The sequence below is a fragment of the Hemibagrus wyckioides genome, linkage group LG01, assembly GCF_019097595.1.
Source record: "Hemibagrus wyckioides isolate EC202008001 linkage group LG01, SWU_Hwy_1.0, whole genome shotgun sequence".
Taxonomy (NCBI): Eukaryota; Metazoa; Chordata; class Actinopteri; order Siluriformes; family Bagridae; genus Hemibagrus; species Hemibagrus wyckioides.
The window spans coordinates 8424573-8444281 of record NC_080710.1 but is presented as its reverse complement, the minus strand read 5'-3'; the positions used below and the strand labels follow the sequence as shown (position 1 = coordinate 8444281).

The window sequence follows — 19709 nt, the reverse complement described above, 5'->3', positions numbered from 1 at the left end:
GAAATAAGGTTTTCTGCAATTAATGTAGTGCGCATGCGCATATGTTTACTGATGGAAATAGTATCATGCCGGGAACACAAGGGAAAATCTACAGTGCTTTATTACCACCTAGTGTGATTAATTATTAACTACAGCAGGAATATTCAATTAGTTCAGACTGTGGGCCTGGTAATGGACCAAAGGTGTTTTGAAAAATAACGAGTACAAAAAAAAAATTTATTTGTCATGAAAACAATAATATGATACACAACCGTACCGTGAAGCACGAGAGCACGGTGTCACGAGCTTTATGACAGCGGACTATCTCTGGCGTGTCATTTCTCGTAAAGCTGTTTCCATATTCAAATGGTAGTGTGCGCAATAGTTACACTATTTTACATACTAGACAACGTCTGCATACACACGCAGCATTGATACCTAGGGAATTATTTTTCATCTCTCTCTCTTTTTTTTTTTTTACAGAATATTTTCACCATTTTGTATATGAGACCACATGGTGCTGGTTTTAAATTCTATATAACAGTCGCAATATAAAGTCGGGCTCTGTGATGGTGATGGTCATTATCTGAGAAAGAATCGCCATATTATATGCAAATTTTATGCTTCTGTGATAAATAAGTTGGCGACTGAAGCGGGAAATGATGGCCAAAGCTAACTTAAAGCTAAAATTCCAGTGAAATTAAAAACCCTGACCCTTTCTCTCTCGTGACGTCTGAGGGAGTTTTTATTTTCCTTGCCACTGTCACCTCAGGATTTTGTATGTAAAGCTGTTTTGTGTCAATGATGATAGAAGCTATATATAAATAAAATCAAATTGGATAGAATTATATAACTTTCTTTAACTTGGTGAGTGGACGAGTAACCGTTTTACGCACGCGCGTAAAAGTTTCTTAATTAATTAATTAATTTGATTGTTTGTTTGATTGTTTTGTTTTTCACAATTCACTAGCAGTCACATCAGTATGTGAAAAGAGGTTTCCTTTGGGCTACCACTGTTGTTACAATTATCTTAAAACCCTAATGTAAAAAAACAATCCCAACATAATAATCAGTAAACAGTAGTGCGTTCGCCTGCTAATTCCCAGGATTCTATTACCTTACATTTACTCTCCACCAAGATGGGAGTGTCCAGGTGTTTACTGATTGGACTACTTATTGCTTGTGATAAATATGTATTTACTGGACATTGTTAAATATGTATTTACTGGATATTTGTTGATTTCCAGGTGATTGCTGTTATTGTTTATGGAGATGCTGAAGCACAGCAGCCTGCCTACTGGCATGCCTGCAGGTCTATAAAGCTGACTAACGCAGCTTAAATGCGCACGCAGGACCTGTGTAATTTGCTTCATCAGTGCTTAGGTCTGGCACATTAATATTACCGTTATTCATGAGTACTTACATCCTAATCACTTTTCACAACAGGAGGAGAGTGAACGTCAAAAGAGAATGTGTTGTGCCTAATCTCCAAGGGACTGGCTGAAAATACAATTTCTAAACAGTTTTTAAGAAGTCTAAATAATGAGACATTTATTGTTTTTTTTTGTTTTTTTTTTCAGATTGAAAGCCAATAAACGCTCATAAACCAACACGTGTCACAAAAGCTTCCGTCGTTTCGAGCTAAGAACCCGTATGTAAGTAAGTAAATAAGCAATTAAGTAAATAAGTAAATAAATAATCATCCCACTTTTTGGTTACATAAAACACAGACATTGGACATCAGAATGAAAGTTGACGGTCTCCGTCTGAAACACCTGACCTTCTCCTGCCCAGGCCATGCGCGCGCGACAGCACACAGTCCACGTAGCGTTCCCAGAACGCCTGCGCGAGCCTCATGAACAACTCCTGGTGGCGGGGTTGAGGAGATGCCTGCAGGCGCGTAATGAAGTCCCAGAGAGCCGCCACGCCGTTGTCCGAGCGCATCCTCCGCGCCTCAATTAGCGCGTGCGACGCCGCGTCCCAACACTCGGTGTTGATCTCGGCTAGAACACCTGGAGGCGCGCTGCCCACTCCAACAAGAGACTCGGCGCTCAGCATCGCCCTCGGAGCGGAGACGAAGCAGCAAGCGGCTGTGGCGAGCGCGAGCACACATATGTACCTGAGGCTTAGTCCCGCTATTCGGTCCAGCATCCACGTCTTCATAGCTCTAGTTTAAAAAAGGTGTCAATTTGGACACAACTGGATTAATCTGAAGGCAGAGACAAAACAAACAAACAAAAACTTATAAATAGTTTTCTTTCTTGGAACATTCTGCGGTCTCGTCTGCCCCTTTTTTTGTGAGAAAACATCGAAGCATTTAACCTGTAGTATAATAAAGTATTAATGAATTAATCAGTCAGTGCATAATGAAAGTAACTTACCTATACTTTACTGAATCTGTAAGAGCAAAGCGCCACAATGAACAGTTCTTCTATTTAGCAAATTATTCTAAGTCGTTGTTTTGTATATCTTATATTAATCTCCAGTTTTCCTGCATAAGAACAACAAAAGCAAGAATAAATTGGCTTTATAAACGAGTTGCCACACTTCGGACGGATGTTAAAGGGACACGCGCTCACGATTCAAACGTCATTGGACAGACGCGCGTGCACTTCAGTCCCCCTTGGAGTAATCTGCTCGAGAGCTAATGACTAAGGTGTGACTATAGCTATAGGGGTGAAATCAGGTAAATTGTTTAATTTAGCAACATTTATCATGAGTCAAAATTGTTAAGCTGACCATAACAATCTTGAGGTAAAAAAAGGAAATATTTGTAATCATTGGCATTGGGGTGCATGGTGTCTTATTGGTTAGCCCCACACCTCCAGGGCTGGGGTTCAATTTCCGCCTCTGCCCTGTACTTTGGGGGTTTCATCTGGGACATGCCTTGCTGATTGTCCATTGTGTGTGTGTGTGTGTGTGCTGTAATTTATTTTTGTTTGGTATTTAAACTGTGGTACGTTTCCCCCTAGTGTGGGGAGACGGAATTGCGAGTGGAGGGTGAGATAAAATAAAAGATTTTGAAGAACAAATTTGTCCTTTTTTAACCTCGGAGTACTCCTTAAGGACAAGTCTTCTTCTTCTTCTTCTTCTTCTTCTTCTTCTTCTTCTTCTTCTTCTTCTTCTTCTTAATAGTAATAATAATAATAATAATAATAATAATAATAATAATAATAATAATAATAAAAATAATAATAATAATTGTATTCAATGAAAATTTCCCATTGGGATGAATAAAGTATCTATCTATCTATCTATCTATCTATCTATCTATCTATCTATCTATCTATCTATCTATCTATCTATCTATCTATCTATCTATCAAATAACTGCACGATTCAATAGACTGAAGTGCAAAAATGACCTCTGTTGCATGGTGTGAGATTCACACGACACCAAATTTGCTAAAATATTATGCAATAACTGCTCTTGACAATAATATTTGGTTCCAATGTGTGTATCATTTGGGACATTAGACATTAGAATAAATAAACAAGTAAATGTATTTCGTCAGGTCCCCCAGTTCGCGGGGATATCAGCGGATATGGCAACACGCTTTGAAAGAGGCTGCGCGAATGGTGATTGACTCAAATTTCAGCCAATAGGAAGAAATCTCCAGCCAACGACATGATATCAGGACATTTTATAGTTCCGTGTTTTCAGAAAGCGTCTTGAACCTTCACCGTGCACGTGGCTGTAGGTCGAGCATGGAGAAGTTAGAGATCAGCTGTGTGTCTCTGATTGTTTAGGATTTTGCCATATTCACTGGATGTGTTAAGTTGCTAAAACCGATAATCTAGTAGTTCCTGTAGAAACCTCAACATGGTTTGGATTAGCAGAGCGTTATGGCGAAAGGTTAGTGATCCATTCTTCAGATAATTTCTCCGATAAAACCTTTCAAAGTGCTTTAAATGTCCTACAGCCTCATGAAGGCTTCTAGTCATTGGTGTTAAATAAATATAGTTTATGTGTATGAGGCTTCAAGTGCCTAATTATAGACAACTGCTGATATGTATTTATTTTTCATTTCAGAGCCTAGACATGGTCAGAGATGTATTTCTGTATGTTGACAAATCTATTAGTTGCACCTAAGTTATGTTTCTTTTATTAGCAATCAAATAGTATAATATGTTTCAAGTGAACAGTCTATTTGAATAGGATGTGTACAGGGCATTGAGATTCAGTGTTCATGTATCGAGTACTCAAACCCTTTCACAAAGCCATCCATAATGTGGCTAAAAAAGTCATCACTGATTACAAGAAAACAAGACAAGGCTTCAAAGCAAAGCTTCACTTGAAAATGGGCTTATAGACATGCAGTTCAAGTGGCTGGAACCCAGTATAACATCACTGCTGTAATGGTGCAGTGTATTTTTAATAGAGTCATTCATATAGAGTTACACATATACCGATCAGGCATAACATTAAGACCACCCGCCTAATATTGTGTATTCTGATGTCTTTCTATCACAACCAGCATTAACTTCTTCAGCAGTTTGAGCAACAGTAGCTCGTCTGTTGGATCGGATCACACTGGTCAGTCTTCACTCCCCACGTGCATCAATGAGCCTTGGCCGCCCATGACCCTGTCGCTGGTTCACCACTGTTCATTCCTTGGACCACTTACTGACCACTGCAGACCGGGAACACCCCACAAGAGCTGCAGTGTTGGAGATGCTCTGATCCAGTGGTCTAGCCATCACAATTTGGTCCTTGTCAAACTCGCTCAAATCATTACGCTTCCCCATTTTTCCTGCTTCTAACACATCAACATTGAGGACAAAGTATTCACTTGCTGCCTAATATATCCCACCCACTAACAGGTGCCATGATGAGGAGATCATCAGTGTTATTCACTTCACCTGGTCATATTGTTATGGCTGATCGGTGTACACCCAGTGGCTGGCCAGACTAGTTTAATGAAGCTGAGTGTTTGTGGGAAGTGAGAGGAAATGAGAAAACCCAAAGGAAACCAATGTGGACATGAGGAGAACATGTAAAACTTAACACACATAGTAACATGAGCTTACTATCAAACCCTGGATGTGAGGCAGCAACCATGAGATCAAAATCTGAATGTGAGGCAGCAACCATGAGATTGGAACCCTGGATGTGATACCCACCTCTGTACCTCATTTGCGACTTTCACTATATATCCAAAAGTATGTGGACACCTGACCTTCCCCGGAAGCACAAAATTTTATGCAATATCTTTCCCTTCACAAACATGTTTCATGATGTGCACATTGTAAGCACCATGGAGAATATTTACCAAGGTTGGAGTGGAAGAACTTGAGTGGTCTCAACTGTACTGAACACCTTTGCAATGAATTGAAATCCTGACTGTACCCCAGTGAGTCTTGTAGCTCAGTGAGCAAATCCTCAGAGCCATGCTTCAAAATCTAGTGGAAATCCTTCCCTGAAGACCAGAGGTTATTATAACAGGAAATAGGGACTATGTGAGTGTTATGAGTGAGATGGTCAGGTCCATGCAATCGTTTGGCCGTACAATGTATTCCTATATGAACGGGACATAATGTATAATGTGTCTGTTAACTGTTGTGTTTTAAAAGCTGTCATTTTTTTTGCTTGAACTTGCACAGTTGTATCAGTCGTCACATTTTCAATGAGAGTAAGAGCTACTGCGATGATATTTTTAAAAAGATCTCCTTAAAACATGATGTGATGGTTTATTAAGACATTAAACCCTGTTCGTATTTTTAAATCATTTTGAAGGATGTTTACAATATACATTCTTTAGATTCTCCCAGTTGTCATGCCCCCTTATAGTGGTTTACTGTTTACTAATAATTAGTTGCTTTAGGATTAAAGTCAGTAATTGACTTCGTCAGCCTTTGTGTTTTGTGCTGAACATTTGCATTTTACAAATGAATCAAATGAGATGCTTCCGCAAATGGAATGACTGCAAATTTCCCCACTGTAGGGTGAATTAAGGATAACCTTATCTCGTCTTATCTTTTTCTTCTTGTCTTGTCTAGTCTTTTCTCATGTCATTTGTTTCTTTCTCTCTCTGACTACAGTACGGAAACTTTGTGGACAACCTGCGGCTGTATGTAAGGGGTGGGAGCGGTGGCATGGGCTTACCCCGAATGGGAGGACAAGGTGGAAATGGAGGAGACGTGTGGGTGGTGGCTAAAAAAGACCTTACTCTGAAACGCATCAAAGACAGATTCCAGCATAAACGATTCATTGCTGGTGTGGGCTTCAACAGCAGGTGTGTATTTACATTTATGGCATTTGTCAGAAGCCCTTATCCAGAGCCACTTACATGATGGCGTCTTATCTGATTGAATCCTTTACACAAAAACACAGGTTTTGTTTGGTTTGGTTTATGTATGCTTGTTTCTATTGAGTATTTACCGAGCTCTATTATATTTTTAATTTCAAAATGTGTTGCGACAATCTGCACCTCTGTCCTGTTTTTAAGTATCCGTGCACTGAAAGGTGCTAAAGGAGGCGATGTGGAAATCGTTGCACCCACTGGAATCTGCGTGACCACAGATGATGGGAGGCTATTAGGTAACGTCATACACTCATCTTGGTCAACATTTTGCATTTAATTTCATGGCAATTAATCACTGGGCTTCCTTTTTTCTGTAGGAGAGTTGAACCATGAAGGAGAAAGGGTTCTAGTAGCCAGAGGTGGTCTCGGCGGATCTCTTCACTCTGGGTTTTTACCCAGTAAAGGACAGACACAGCACATCCGACTGGATCTCCGGCTCATCGCAGACCTGGGTCTAGTGGGGTGAGAGAAACTGCACGTCACATAAAGATCACACCTGCAGTGTAGCTTATTTTCTGTTTTTATATGTGGTTAAGGTATTAAGTGTTTTCAAGTAACCTTAATATAATATTCAAGGTATCGCTGTGCTGTGTGGCTTTTCCTTTAGGTTATGTTTTTGTCTTCAGTGAAGAATACAGAATAAGTATGTTCTCTGAAGGTCATGCAGATTTGGGATACAGGTTGTGGAGCAAGTGACTGTAAACTGTCTGCTTTTTTTCTGTAAATCTAGAGTAAAAAAACAAATCTGCTAACCTATATTCATTCGATTGTTTATTTATTTATTTTAAAGGTTTCCTAATGCAGGTAAATCCTCTTTATTGACGGCCCTGTCACACGCCACACCTCAGATCGCCAGCTACCCATGTGAGTATTGACCACCAGATGACCAGCCACTTTTGGGGAAAAAAGATTTGTCCCCAAAAAATAGTAGATTTGTGGCAAGCATTTTGTTTAATTAATGTTAATTTTAGTTTGTGGCTACTGCAATACATGAAAGTTTGTGTGGCTCATTAGCTGATGCAACATACGGTCATGTAAATAATAAACAGGGTGAAAAATAGTATTGAAATTTAACTGGGCTTAATAAAACTGATATCAGTCACCACTCACTTACTCAAAGCAATCATTACAGTAACGTGATGACTGACTGACAAAAATTGAAATGAACATGCTTGTTAAAGTTTACTTCTTGTAAAATTTCTGTTTCTACAGGGTGTCCAAAAAGTCAGGAACCATTGCATATAGGTGTAGCAAATATTTTGATTTGAAAATCTTAAGAAAAGAAAAAATTGGTGATCACATGATATAGTGGGTATGAAAATACTGAGCATGTAAAGATGAACATGTAGAGCATACTCTCATTGATTCCTGTCTATGGCTGGCAATTTGCGGACTAAAATATCTTGTTAATAACAGAGTGTAATGCCAGATGTTAGCTTGTATCTTAATGCAGAATTAAGATGTTTTCACTCTCTTCATATCTGGTAAATGTCATAATATGCATTATTCTGGAAAATCCTTTTTTTTTGTTTCACTCACATTTGTTTTTAGTTTGTATTGTAATGCTTTCACTTATATATTTTCTTACAGTCACAACTTTGAGACCTGAGATTGGGAAAGTGATGTATGAGGACCACAAGCAGGTAAACAGCTTGATCATTTTTGTCCACTGACAACATAAAAAATTGCTTTTAAGAGCGTGCTAAAATAAAAGGTCAGTATCTAGCAAAAGTGGTCTAAGGAAATACAGATGGTGAACCAGAGACAGGGTCATGAGCATCCAAGCATGGCTCATTGATGCGCATGGGGAGAGAAGGTGGTGTCCATACCTTGAAGGGTCATGGCTATTAAAGCATAGGTAAAACTGTTACTACTGACCATAATATCCTAATGGCCTAGATCTTCCCTGACACCGTTAATGGGGATTTTTCAGATCCTAAGTGCAGTATGTTGTCCCACAAGGCTCTGTTTTAGGTCCTCTATTATTGTCCTTATATGCTGAGTCTCTTGAACGTGCAAAATACCAACATATTTGCTTTCATTTCTGCATTGATACCATCTCCTTACTTACAGTTGTCCTTTATCATGCTTGAGCTTCTGTGACTTGTTGTTTTGTGTTATAGGTGTCAGTAGCAGATTTGCCCGGCTTGATCGAGGGTGCTCATATGAACCGAGGCATGGGCCACAAGTTCCTAAAACATGTGGAAAGAACAAAACAGCTCATGTTTGTGGTGTGTGGTTATCTCTATCTATCTATCTATCTATCTATCTATCTATCTATCTATCTATCTATCTATCTATCTATCTATCTATCTATCTATCTATCTATCTATCTATCTATCTATCTATCTATCTATCTATCTATCTAATAAAAAAAAGGTCTTCTTGACTTTATTGACATTGTTTGATTTAGAATGAGAACTAATATAATATAAAATCTTTTGCCTTGTGTCTCAGGTTGACGTCTGTGGGTTTCAGCTGGCCAGTAAAACACCATTTAGATCTGCATTTGAAGCAGTGCAGCTACTGACAAAGGTACATCCTAATGGTGATCATTAAAAAAGACTTTTTCTTTGCTTATAGTACTTTGTCACATTCAGAAAAGAAATGACAGTAATAGGTCAAATAGCACTTTCTTTTTCGACCCACAGTTAATGACAGTATTTGTCACTTTATTCACTACAGAATGATATTTAGTTACAAATATAAAGCCATGTGTTTCACTTAGCCATATAGTCTTTTGCCTACTTGTATGTAAAAAAAACCAACTTAAGCCTCGTTCTTTTTTTCATTTGATATTTTGCGTTATTATGGTTAAACTTCATTTAACAAAAGCTTACTCACCATTGCCAGTAATCATGTGAATCTTATTTGCTGATCTCAGCCTGGATTTTGACTTCCTGTCAGGAACTGGAGCTGTATAAGGAGGAGCTGATGTCCAAGCCAGCCATCCTGGTGGTTAATAAGATGGACCTGCCTGATGCTGAGGAGAAGCTCAGAGAGTTGGAGACCCAGCTGGAGAATCAGGAGGGTAAGAATGTTCTTAATTTTAACTTTTCCCAAGTAATTTAGAATTGTGGAAAGATGTAGTTAGTGTTCATTTTTAATAGTTATAATTATGTTATTAGAATTAGTTGTTATTAGTTTTAAGTACAGTAAGATACTGCATAGAAAATGGCTCTTGTTATTGATTTATAAGTCAAGAAAATGGCATACTCTTTCCTCAGAGATTTATCTATTAAGATCTATGGTGATTGAGCTACTATTCTCCTCTGCTTATGTTACATGTTTCTTCTCCATCATACAGAATTGAGTCACCTCCTGCCTGAGGACATGATCCCCAAGAGCTTCCTCCACTTTAAACACACCGTTCCTGTTTCAGCCCTGACTGGCCTCGGGCTTCCTCATCTCAAAACAGTCATCCGTGAGTCGCTGGAAGAGCAAGAAGCTATAAAATTGGAGCAGCAGCGTATAGAGAGGCTTGAGGAACTGAGAAAAGAGATTCCTGTTGTTTCCAAGCCTGTCTGGGGTCAGCCTTGCTCAGAGCCCTTAAACTGAAACTGAACTTACAAAATGGGACATAACGGTCATTATTGCCATTAAGTAGCTACCAGTTCATTGGAACAACTGGACTGATTTCAATGAATCCACCAATGACCAGTCTCTTTTCAGACCTTCTGGCTTCTGTGAAAAGTTTTCCAAAGCGACTCTTATGCACATTAACTTATACACATAAGACGTTTCCACCTTTCAACCTTTCCACATTTTATAATGCCTGGAACTGAAATGGACATAAGTGAGATTGCACATACATTGGACACTTTTTTAGGTCCAGCTTATTCATGCAATTATTTAATCAGTCAACAACACGTTTCCTGAGGAGGAAACTGAGTACCTGGAGGAAAGTCCATGAATCACAGGGAGTATATGTAAACCCTTGTGTGCTCTGAGTGGAACTCCCAACCACGGAGGTGCTAGACAAATGTGTTGAAAAATGAGCACTTAAAATGAATTACATTTAAAATGTGTCTAATTTTTGACTCGACGTCTAATGCGGCCCGTTATCTAAAACGCCTCTGATTTAAACAGACTATATTCACCTGTAGTACCAGATTTCCACAGCAAGATGGTGCCACTAGAGCCAACCACTCCACCTAGTGTTTAGTTTTAAAACAGTTTCTTAATTTAATACCATAACCAGATATATAGGCTTTGACATTGTGATTCAGATCAGAACTGGAAAAAGAAAAAAAAACAGAAGCAAGCAACACCTCTGTCCACAACTTTGTTAATCCATGGGCAGTATTTCTGAAAAAGGATTAAGTCTAGTTAAAGATTAAGTGCCCTTTTAAACCAAACTAACTCTCAATCACTTCCTAAATATCTTATGGTCATTATAATGCAAATTTTGAAGAATAAGTTTTAACTTTATTTTAATCAAAGAAGAGACTATTATTATTATTTAGATTATTTGGACTATGTTAATTAAACCCATGCTTAAGCCCATACTATTTACAAAAATGAGTAAGTGGATATGGGAATTTCCTAGGACTGGCAGGCTGCCATCAAACAACAGATCAGTACAGGATGTCCCAGGTGTATGCAGCCTACATTAAGATGAATATTTAATGCAATTATATTTGTATTGCACTATAACCAATGGACAGTGTTGTGAAACAGCTTTACAGGAATATAGAAATATACACAACCCAATGATCCCCTCAACTATACCCCTTCATCATCATGTGTTTTCCAAAGATGATGATGGGATTTCCCTAAAATTTCCCTTTCGGACTGAAGAAGCTGCTCGGATGAGTAGTGAAGTGTTTCGATCTAACTAGAAAGAAGTCCAGTTGACATGACTCAACTTTCAGGTTCCCTTGTGGACATTTTGTTCTTAGACTCATCCTTCATCCCTCATGTCCTTACACGGTATCTGTATTGAGTAATATAAACAATGATTAATAATGAATAATGTATCAGCAAAAGTTAAATAGTTCTTTTAGATTTGGGCATCAGTATTAAATTTATTACAAAGTTTATCATGGGACGAACTTCTACTTCCACTAGCTTTTTAAAATTATAGGTAGTGTAAGATGCATCATTTTGATAGCACATGGTGCATTCTTGTACAGTCATACTTTTCAGTTTATGAAGTACATTAAACACAAAATAAGTGCTCCTGTATTGTGATTATATATATTTCTTCTGTTTTGGTTAAATTCAACCAAAGTACCTGTAGCTGAAACACCTAGAATGTGCCACTTAATTGAATGTATAGGTGTTGATGAGGGGATAAATAAGCAATTTTTAGAAGTATTTACATATGAAATTGTCCCACACAAAAAACACACAAGTCTACCACATATTGCGCAACAATAAGACAACTCAGCACCAGCAAGAGTTAGCAGATGAAACGTTCAGGCTAACATTAACTTCTGATTTGCTCACCAGCATCTTCTTGGTATCAGTACCAACAACGATAACAATAAGCCTAGAAAAAATGTTTTTTTTTTTTTTTTTAGGTTTCTTTAAGGCTTCATTGTATAATGAAAGGTTCTTTTCCTTCTAAATGGTTCTTCCTGGAGACCTGTTAAAGAAAAACTCTACTGTGGAGATCTACAAATCTTTTAAGCACTCATCCTGAAGCACTGTTTTATGAGCAATTACCTAAACCAAATGTACCTTCATTGTGTTAATTACCTTAACACTGAAAGATTTTTTAATCAGAAAGAAGCTCTAATTTCCCATACTTAGTAGTTAAAATATTTATTATAAAAAGTGTGTGGAGAGGAGTAGCATTCATTCTGTGGCATACTAAAACTTCTTATTCTAAATACTAATGTGTATTGTGTTTGTTTGTGTCTTTAAACAATTCACTTAAATTCAATTTATATAGAGCTTTTAACCATGGACATTGTCTCAAAGCAGTTTTACAGAAATATAAACATTCTGAATAAAAATGACAAAGTTTACAATTAGATGTATATTTATCCCTGATAAGCAGGCCTGAGGCAGCAACTTAGAAAAGCTTTAAAATCTGGTCCATCTGGTAAGATAATGATGATTATAACATTAACATTTTATCATGAAATGGTTCATAGGTGTTACATACAGTCTGTTCTTTGACACAGTGTGTATTGCATGTTGTTTGTTTCAGTATGATTCAGACTAAGAAAAAATGTCACATGCACATTGTGTGTTGTCATTGGACTCTGTACCTCCACGCTGGATTTGTGATTAAAGTTGGGTGGGGAGGAGAGAAGTTTCCAGTACTGATCACACACGTAGAAAGATGACTTAAATACAGTAAAGGATTTTGTTTCACTGTGTAGAAAAATCTAACAGTCTAATGAAGGCCTAAGTGGTCATGTTGGTTCCCAGGAGACAGGGTCTACATAACTATAGCATAACTATATGATCCACTAGTATGCAAGTGCAACTTGATATTGAGTGGTTTTACACCATGAAGAAGTTTCTTACACACCCCGGAAAATGAATGTCTGGTATACTTGCTACATTCACTGTAGAGTGTATCAGAGGTATGACTACAGCATGGGTTTGAACTTATTAAGATCTTTATATGCCTCCCATCAATTTCCACTCTCCTGAAAGGTTATTACATGTCTGCTGGACGAAAGTGAAGTAATGAATTTTATTGATTCACATTCTCATTTGAGTAGAATTACACATTGGAACTAAATGACATTTAACATAAAACATGTGATTGCATCAACTCTATCTTCTAAACCCTCCATACTTATATTAACAAATATTCCATGCCCACAGTTTGTTATGGGATGAGAAAACCAGGACTCTTTCTTCAGCAAAGAATAGAATAGACTTTCAGACTGTACTTTACAGTTTTATTTCAGCAAGTAGCATAATCATCTGTTGTGGCTACTGCACCTAGATGTGTAGCAGGGCCGTTGATGCTGGCTTTGTTATCAAGGCAATTTGACTGTTTTAGCTGTCTTGGTTTCAGGAGCTGAGCTGTAATCATGACTAGCATTTCATATGCTGTGTATGCTTTCCAGACAACCGTTTTCTGGCAGGTTATTCGAATTATTCGCCTAATAGTTTTGGGTCCTGGGATAAACCCGAATATCTGTGTAGTGCTTGTGTGGAGTTTTGTATATTTCCCCCATATTTACATGATTTTTGTTCTGGTACTATAGATTCCTCCATTTTATGACACGGCTGGTTTGCTTTTGTGAGCACATGCTCAGCTCCTGGGATAAAAGTGTAGATTCTCAAATAAAACTATGGAAAACTACAGAAGCTCAAAGGCCATTATTTCACTTCCTGACTCTAATACAAATTTCCATTTGATTACAAACATTTAGTTAAGAAAAGTCTAAGAATTCAGATACCCCAATATATTTACTCCTACCAGGAAACAGTGAATTATTTAAGCAAGCATGGATAATGACTAAAAAATAAACTCAGATACTTTAGAAAGGTGACGGTTGATTTCAGGTTTCATGCAAAGAAGCCGTTGCAGGTTGTAGGTCCAAAATACAAAGTTATACGATGTCTGACTAATTATAGCACCAATGAAGGTGAAAGAAAGGGGAGTGGCACTGACAACTAGACACTTACTGTTGGACTTTGGGTTGTATTATCCACTATTCGACTGCCTATATAACAACAGCCCTGTCTACACTCACAAGCAGACTGGACTGAGGAAACATTCAGCAGGGAATATACACAAAGAGGTGAGCTGGAGAACATTGATTAAAAAAATTGTTAAATGTTGATTATAGAGAAGTTTAAATGAATTTACTTTCTTTGTGCTTTTAGCTGAAGACCAACAAAGATGAAGGTTTTTGTGGTGCTTGCCATTGTGGCATTTACAGGTTAGAGGTTTTTATGAAATATCAGTCTGCATTCACTGATAATAATGTTGCTAGTGGCTTAAATCTTGGAATAAGCTCTCAAAAAATAGACCCAAATATTACACAGCAGCAATGTACAGCATGTATATGTATTTATGTCCCCCAGGTTGCCAAGCCAACTTGTTCTATGCTGATGAGCCCAAACCACAGCTGGAGCAACTGACTGATGCTTTCTGGGACTATGTCGCCAAGGCAACACACACTGCTGAGGACACAATGAAAATGATTAGAGAGTCTCAACTCGGCCAGGAAGTCAAGTAAGTTAACAAAACTGTTGCTGTTTTGCTGTCTTGTTGTACGTCAAGTCTTTTGTCTTATATGTATTGTTCTTTTTTCTCTCTCTACAGTACTAGAATTACAGAAGGTGCCAATGTGGCCAGTGAGTATGCTGTCACTCTTCAGAAACAAGTGAGCCCCCTGGCCCAGGACTTCATGACCAAGGTCACCAAGGAGGCTGAAGTTCTGAAGGAGCGTCTCGAGCAGGATCTGACCACCGTGAAGGACAAACTGGCTCCCTATGCTGATGAGCTGAAGACCCAAATTCAGCAGAAAGTGGAGGAGCTGAGACTAGCTGTGGCTCCCTACGCTGAGTCCTTTGACTCTGAAGCTCTGAAAACTACTGTGGTGCAGAAGACCGAGGAGCTGAGGGGAAGTGTGGAGGAGAAAGTGAAGGAGCTGCAGTCCAAGCTGGAGCCCTACAGTGATGAACTCAGACAGAAAGTAGATCAGCATCTGCAGGAATTCCAGAAAACCGTGGCCCCTCTGACTGAGGATCTTCAGGCCAAGGTTGCTGAGAGAGCTGCTTTGGTTCAGCAGGGTCTGGCTCCCTATGCTGAGGACCTGAGGGAGAAACTGGACCCCTATGCCCAAAACCTGAAGGACCAGCTCACCTCTCTTTATGAGTCCTACATCAACACCAACTAAACACTCCAAACACCACTTTTCACCCACTGGACTATGTTTTCATAAATGAAAACTACACAATGATATATTAAACATCAGATCTTCAGTTATATTTTGTCTGACTATTGTCTTAACATTTTTAAAAAAGCAGTGAATTTCCACATTTGTAGAACTACTTGTACTTGTCCTTTTACCCACTTGTAGTTAACACTGAAATATAACTGTTTTTTATTTACCTAGTGCTGCTAAGGATCTGTATTTTCTGCCACTTCCATTACTCGTATTTATACTAAAATAAAAATGCTGGCAAACTAGCATGTGTAAAGCAATTGATTTTTAATGTACATTTTCTATTTGTGATTTCCTGCTAGCTAAACATTAATTTTCAACTGAACTAAGATTGCTAGATAGCTACATACACGGACAGTTGGATAGATATTTTATTTTAAATGCCAACACAGTCCTCATTTGGTAGGTGTTCTCCATGAACAACTTTAAGAATTGTCCAATCACGTTTCTTCTTTTTTATAAGCTTCATTTTGACCTGAATGAAATCTGAAAAAAGATATAAATCTCATTTTGAGTCTGTCCGATCTTATGAACAGTATCTGATGGTCTATAGAAGGGAAGAAATACACGCATGTTCACGTGTGAAAGAAAGAAAGAAAGAAAGAAAGAAAGAAAGTTGTGATAACATATGCGTAAGCAAATTCAAAGCATAGTATAATACAAGAACTGCTGAAGTGGGATAAAGCCTGAAATTTAGATTATAACATGTTACACATAGGTTCCATAAATGTTAGTTTGATTCAGGTCTAGTTGAAAATATTGGATGGTCAAGGCAGGAGCAATGTGACAACAAGAAGTCTCTTACATACCCTAGAAACACCACTTCTCGATATGTTGCATTCTCTGTAGAGTCTAACAATTCAATTCAATTTTATTTATATAGCGCTTTTATCAATGTACATTGTCTCAAAGCAGCTGTACAGAAGTAGAAAATTCAAAATAAAAATGACAAAGTTGATTTACAAAATAAAACTTATATGCATCTCTAATGAGCAAGTCTGAGGCAACGCTGGTGAGGAAAAACTCCCTGAGACGATATGAGGAAGAAACTTTGAGAGGAACCAGACTCAGAAGGGAATCCGTACTCATCTGTGACACCAGAGAGTGTGATTATTAAATTAATGTCCTTTTTACAATTTAATACAGTCAAGTGGAGTTGTATTACCAGGAACCTCTGAGCTTATACATAAGTGTATATTCTTAATTCATTATAGATTTTACACTAATTCCTTCCTGCTGAAGTCATAAAATGTTCAATAATGGAGACCTGAGCACAAATCATGCTCTTGGGGCATTATATCTCTGCTTGAACAAAGTGAAATAATTCATAATAAGGACACACATTTATCAATGATTTATATAAACAATCTCTCTATATTTTTGAATGATTAAAAATAGATCCAGATACCTTAATATATCACAGACAGAGTGGTGTTTAATGTCATGTACTGTCAAGGGTTCATGTAAGGTTTCTACACTGTTGTGTGGTAAGTCCAATGTCATTTCAAAAAAAGGAGGAGTGGAACTGACAACCAGACACGTACTTTGTGGACTTTGTGTTTTTCTATCCGCTATTCGTCTGCCTATAAATTAACAGGCCTGGCTAGACACAAGAGGAGACTGGACTGAGAAAACATTCAGCTTGGAATATCTACAAAGAGGTGAGCTGAAGAATACTACTACTAAAAAAAAAGCTATTAGTAAATGTAAAAGAAATTTAAAATTGATCTACTTTCTTTGTGTTTCAGCGAAAGACAGCAAAGATGAAGGTTTTCCTGATGCTTGCCCTTGTGGCATTTACAGGTAAATGTTTTATGTTTTTTATGAAATATCAATCACCATTCATTGGCATTTATTTTACAGATTTTGTCACTGCTAATGCTTGGAATAAACTCTCAAAAACTAGGCTCAATGCTTACATAGAGGCAATCATTACACAATCATTATCAAATAATCTGTTTGTATTTATATGCACTCAGGTTGCCAAGCCAGGGATCCTATTGATGCTATCTGGTATGAAATGTCTAAGGTAACACGCCCTTTTGATGATGTACTGGCAAAGTTTAAAGAGACTGAACTGGGACAAAAAATCAAGTAAGTAAAAAAAGACCTGTGATTACTGTCTTATTGTTCTGGTGTCATGTCCCCTCATGTAATAGATACATTACATGCTTCTCCTTTTTGACTCCATAGTGCTAAAATGACAGAAGTTGGCAATGCAGCCGTCCAGTATGCTGAGACTATCCAGGAACACCCTCTGGCCCAGGACATAAGGACCAAAATCATCAAGGAGGCTGAAGTTCTGAGGAAGCGTTTCGTGCAGGACCTGACCAATGTGAGGGACAAACTGGAGCCCTTTGCTGAGAATCTCAAGACCCAAATTGAGCAGAAAGTGGAAGAGCTGAGAACAGTTGTGACTCCCTACACTGAGTCCTATGACTCTGATGCTCTGAAAACTACCGTGCTGCAGAAGACCGAGGAGCTCCGGGTAAGTCTGGAGGAGAAAGTGAAGGAGCTGCAGTCCAAGATCGATCCCTTCACTGACGAACTCAAACAGAAAGTAGATCAGCATGTGCAGGAATTCCAGAAGGCTGTGGCCCCTCTGAATGAGGATCTTCAGGCCAAGGTTGCTGAAATTCAGCAGGGTCTGGCTCCCTATGCTGAAATACTGGACCCATATGTCAAAGCCCTGAATGACCGGCTCACATCTCTTCATGAGATCTTTGTTAACACCTTCAACTGAATACTGGACTGCATTTTCCCTTTTAAAAAAACTTGAAACATCAAATATCAGTTCTATATAATGTATCACAAGAATACACCTCAAACAATGGACTCTATCTACTTGCTAAAATGCAGTGAATTTCTCCCTCTTGTAGTTGCATTAACATTGAAATGTAATTGTTTTTTATTATCTAGTGTGGCTAGGTGTAGTGCTGTGTATTCTTTGTAGAGGTCTTATGTTGTAAATTGCTTTCATTTCTTGCATTTATACTACAATTAAAATAGTGGCAAACTGATACAGCCTACTTTCTCTTGTTTCCCATATAAATATCGGAAAATACTAACTTTTAACAAAAAAATTGCACTCCATTGATATAAAAGTTTCAAGTTAATCTTATTTGTCCACAGATAACTTTTTCTTTGGGGACTACATTACATTACATACATTTTAGTACACTACATTTGGGGAATACTTTATCTATAAAATATTAACTAACAAATAGTGAGGTAGGGCTAATGGTCAAGATACATTTTTATTTCTTTGTTAAATAAATAATGTAAAGAGTTTAGGTAAAACAAATGTACGATTATGTGGATAATGATTGCTTCGTCACTATTTTTCCTTTCTGCCATGTCTCAGTTTAAATTCATGTTTCATTCTAACAGACAATGCAATCTACATTCGGAAGAGAGTTTCATTGTACACCTGTAAGACCTAACCAATCACTTACATATGTTAGAACAATATTTTTGATAGGCTTTCTTTTTTTTCCCTCAATGAAATCAGAAAAAGACTCTTAGCTAATTCTAAGCCTTATCAAACTAATCAACATTAGATGGTCCATAGAGGAGAGGAAAGCATGCAAGATCTACATTCCTTTAAAGATAATCATCTTAAGCATGGGCGTCTCTAGGCCATTTTTTTGGGGGGCCTTCTACTCAGCCCTCCTAAAAATTCTGCGATTCTCTATAAACTATACACAGTCCCCTTTAAATTTCTTATGAAAACGACGGCATATTCGGCTCCTCAACGTCTTTCACCGCGTCCTTCAATCCCCAGACTGCAGCGTCACAGAGCAAGGATCAGAGGACAAGTGTGTGTGTGATCAGGAAGACTCGTATTTGGCTTGTTCAGTACTCAAATGTTATACACATCTATGCAATACAGTGAAATGTTGCAAGAAGTTTACCATCCTACACTGTTAGTCAAATGTTTATTTTATTTTATTTTATTTTATTTTATTTTTTATTTTTTTACTATTATACCCTCATTGAGGGCTGAGCCTCCCTTAAATGAAAATCCTAGAATTGCCCCTGATCTTAAGATACCCACACCTGAACTGTTTGTAGCACTTTGGTTAAAATACTTGTGTTGAAGTTGAACACCCTCTTTAAGTTTATAAATCTGTGTCTCTGCTCCTGCTTTTAGTCCAGTCCCAGTTTCTGCTCCTGTTCTTTGCTTTGTTCATGATCATGTTACTCTCCTTGATTCGTCAATCTCAGAGTGGACTCTTTCTCAGTGACACTCTCTGCCTTCTTTTTTTAACAATCCCAAGCTCTACTACTTCCCCTGTGGTGGTCTCTGTGGCGGTCATCTGTCCCTGGTGACATTCTGTCTTTAATATCAGATCCTGTCTCTGTTTCAGGACCCACTCCAGAAACCTTACTCTGTCAGGTTCATGTTTCTGCCCCCAGCTCTGTCTTTCCTCTTGTTCCTTGTGTTTCCAGAGCTTGAAACTACATTCTGTGCAATACATTAGGTTTGACCAAAAACAAATCTATACAGGTTTGTTCTGTTTCAACAATAAAACTGGACCAACAGCAGTAAATAT

General features: G+C 38.0%; 4 protein-coding genes across 5 annotated transcripts; 3 read left to right on the top strand and 1 right to left on the bottom strand.

The window, feature by feature from the left end:
* Positions 1 to 172: 172 nt before the first annotated feature.
* LOC131353829 (protein FAM237B-like) lies at positions 173 to 2643 on the bottom strand. Of its 2 annotated transcripts, none has more exons than XM_058390905.1 (2): positions 2361 to 2643; positions 173 to 2188 (listed from the first exon to the last, which is right to left on the bottom strand). In XM_058390905.1, exon 2 carries the CDS (start codon positions 2140 to 2142, stop codon positions 1720 to 1722), a length of 423 nt encoding a protein of 140 aa, XP_058246888.1. In that variant the 5' UTR covers positions 2143 to 2188; positions 2361 to 2643; the 3' UTR covers positions 173 to 1719. The 2 variants fall into 2 exon arrangements, with proteins under 2 accessions (XP_058246888.1, XP_058246895.1); XM_058390912.1 differs by having other exon boundaries at positions 173 to 2146.
* Positions 2644 to 3621: 978 nt separating this feature from the next.
* Positions 3622 to 12491, top strand: gtpbp10 (GTP-binding protein 10 (putative)). The gene is made up of 10 exons (XM_058398046.1): positions 3622 to 3834; positions 6021 to 6214; positions 6428 to 6519; positions 6601 to 6745; positions 7074 to 7147; positions 7874 to 7926; positions 8407 to 8514; positions 8741 to 8818; positions 9191 to 9314; positions 9591 to 12491. The coding sequence occupies exons 1-10, from the start codon at positions 3802 to 3804 to the stop codon at positions 9839 to 9841; spliced, it is 1152 nt and encodes a 383-aa protein (XP_058254029.1). The 5' UTR covers positions 3622 to 3801; the 3' UTR covers positions 9842 to 12491.
* A 1409-nt stretch (positions 12492 to 13900) lies between these two features.
* On the top strand, positions 13901 to 15412 carry LOC131358346 (apolipoprotein A-I-like). Its single transcript, XM_058398057.1, has 4 exons — positions 13901 to 14001; positions 14087 to 14142; positions 14288 to 14438; positions 14529 to 15412. Exons 2-4 carry the CDS (start codon positions 14103 to 14105, stop codon positions 15103 to 15105), a joined length of 768 nt encoding a protein of 255 aa, XP_058254040.1. The 5' UTR covers positions 13901 to 14001; positions 14087 to 14102; the 3' UTR covers positions 15106 to 15412.
* Positions 15413 to 16710: 1298 nt separating this feature from the next.
* LOC131342842 (apolipoprotein A-IV-like) lies at positions 16711 to 18173 on the top strand. The gene is made up of 4 exons (XM_058374120.1): positions 16711 to 16814; positions 16902 to 16956; positions 17133 to 17247; positions 17347 to 18173. Exons 2-4 carry the CDS (start codon positions 16917 to 16919, stop codon positions 17894 to 17896), a joined length of 705 nt encoding a protein of 234 aa, XP_058230103.1. The 5' UTR covers positions 16711 to 16814; positions 16902 to 16916; the 3' UTR covers positions 17897 to 18173.
* Positions 18174 to 19709: the final 1536 nt, after the last annotated feature.

What these genes read in the sequence shown, in the direction of transcription:
- LOC131342842 (XM_058374120.1), top strand. Translation starts at nt 16,917, where the DNA reads ATGAAGGTTTTCCTGATGCTTGCCCTTGTGGCATTTACAG. An exon ending in TGCCCTTGTGGCATTTACAG is followed by an intron (nt 16,957 to 17,132) that starts GTAAATGTTTTA and finishes ATATGCACTCAG; the next exon opens with GTTGCCAAGCCAGGGATCCT. An exon ending in GAACTGGGACAAAAAATCAA is followed by an intron (nt 17,248 to 17,346) that starts GTAAGTAAAAAA and finishes TTGACTCCATAG; the next exon opens with TGCTAAAATGACAGAAGTTG.
- gtpbp10 (XM_058398046.1), top strand. Translation starts at nt 3,802, where the DNA reads ATGGTTTGGATTAGCAGAGCGTTATGGCGAAAG. An exon ending in GCAGAGCGTTATGGCGAAAG is followed by an intron (nt 3,835 to 6,020) that starts GTTAGTGATCCA and finishes CTCTGACTACAG; the next exon opens with TACGGAAACTTTGTGGACAA. An exon ending in TGTATGAGGACCACAAGCAG is followed by an intron (nt 7,927 to 8,406) that starts GTAAACAGCTTG and finishes TTTGTGTTATAG; the next exon opens with GTGTCAGTAGCAGATTTGCC.
- LOC131353829 (XM_058390905.1), bottom strand. Translation starts at nt 2,142, where the DNA reads ATGAAGACGTGGATGCTGGACCGAATAGCGGGACTAAGCCTCAGGTAC.
- LOC131358346 (XM_058398057.1), top strand. Translation starts at nt 14,103, where the DNA reads ATGAAGGTTTTTGTGGTGCTTGCCATTGTGGCATTTACAG. An exon ending in TGCCATTGTGGCATTTACAG is followed by an intron (nt 14,143 to 14,287) that starts GTTAGAGGTTTT and finishes TATGTCCCCCAG; the next exon opens with GTTGCCAAGCCAACTTGTTC. An exon ending in CAACTCGGCCAGGAAGTCAA is followed by an intron (nt 14,439 to 14,528) that starts GTAAGTTAACAA and finishes CTCTCTCTACAG; the next exon opens with TACTAGAATTACAGAAGGTG.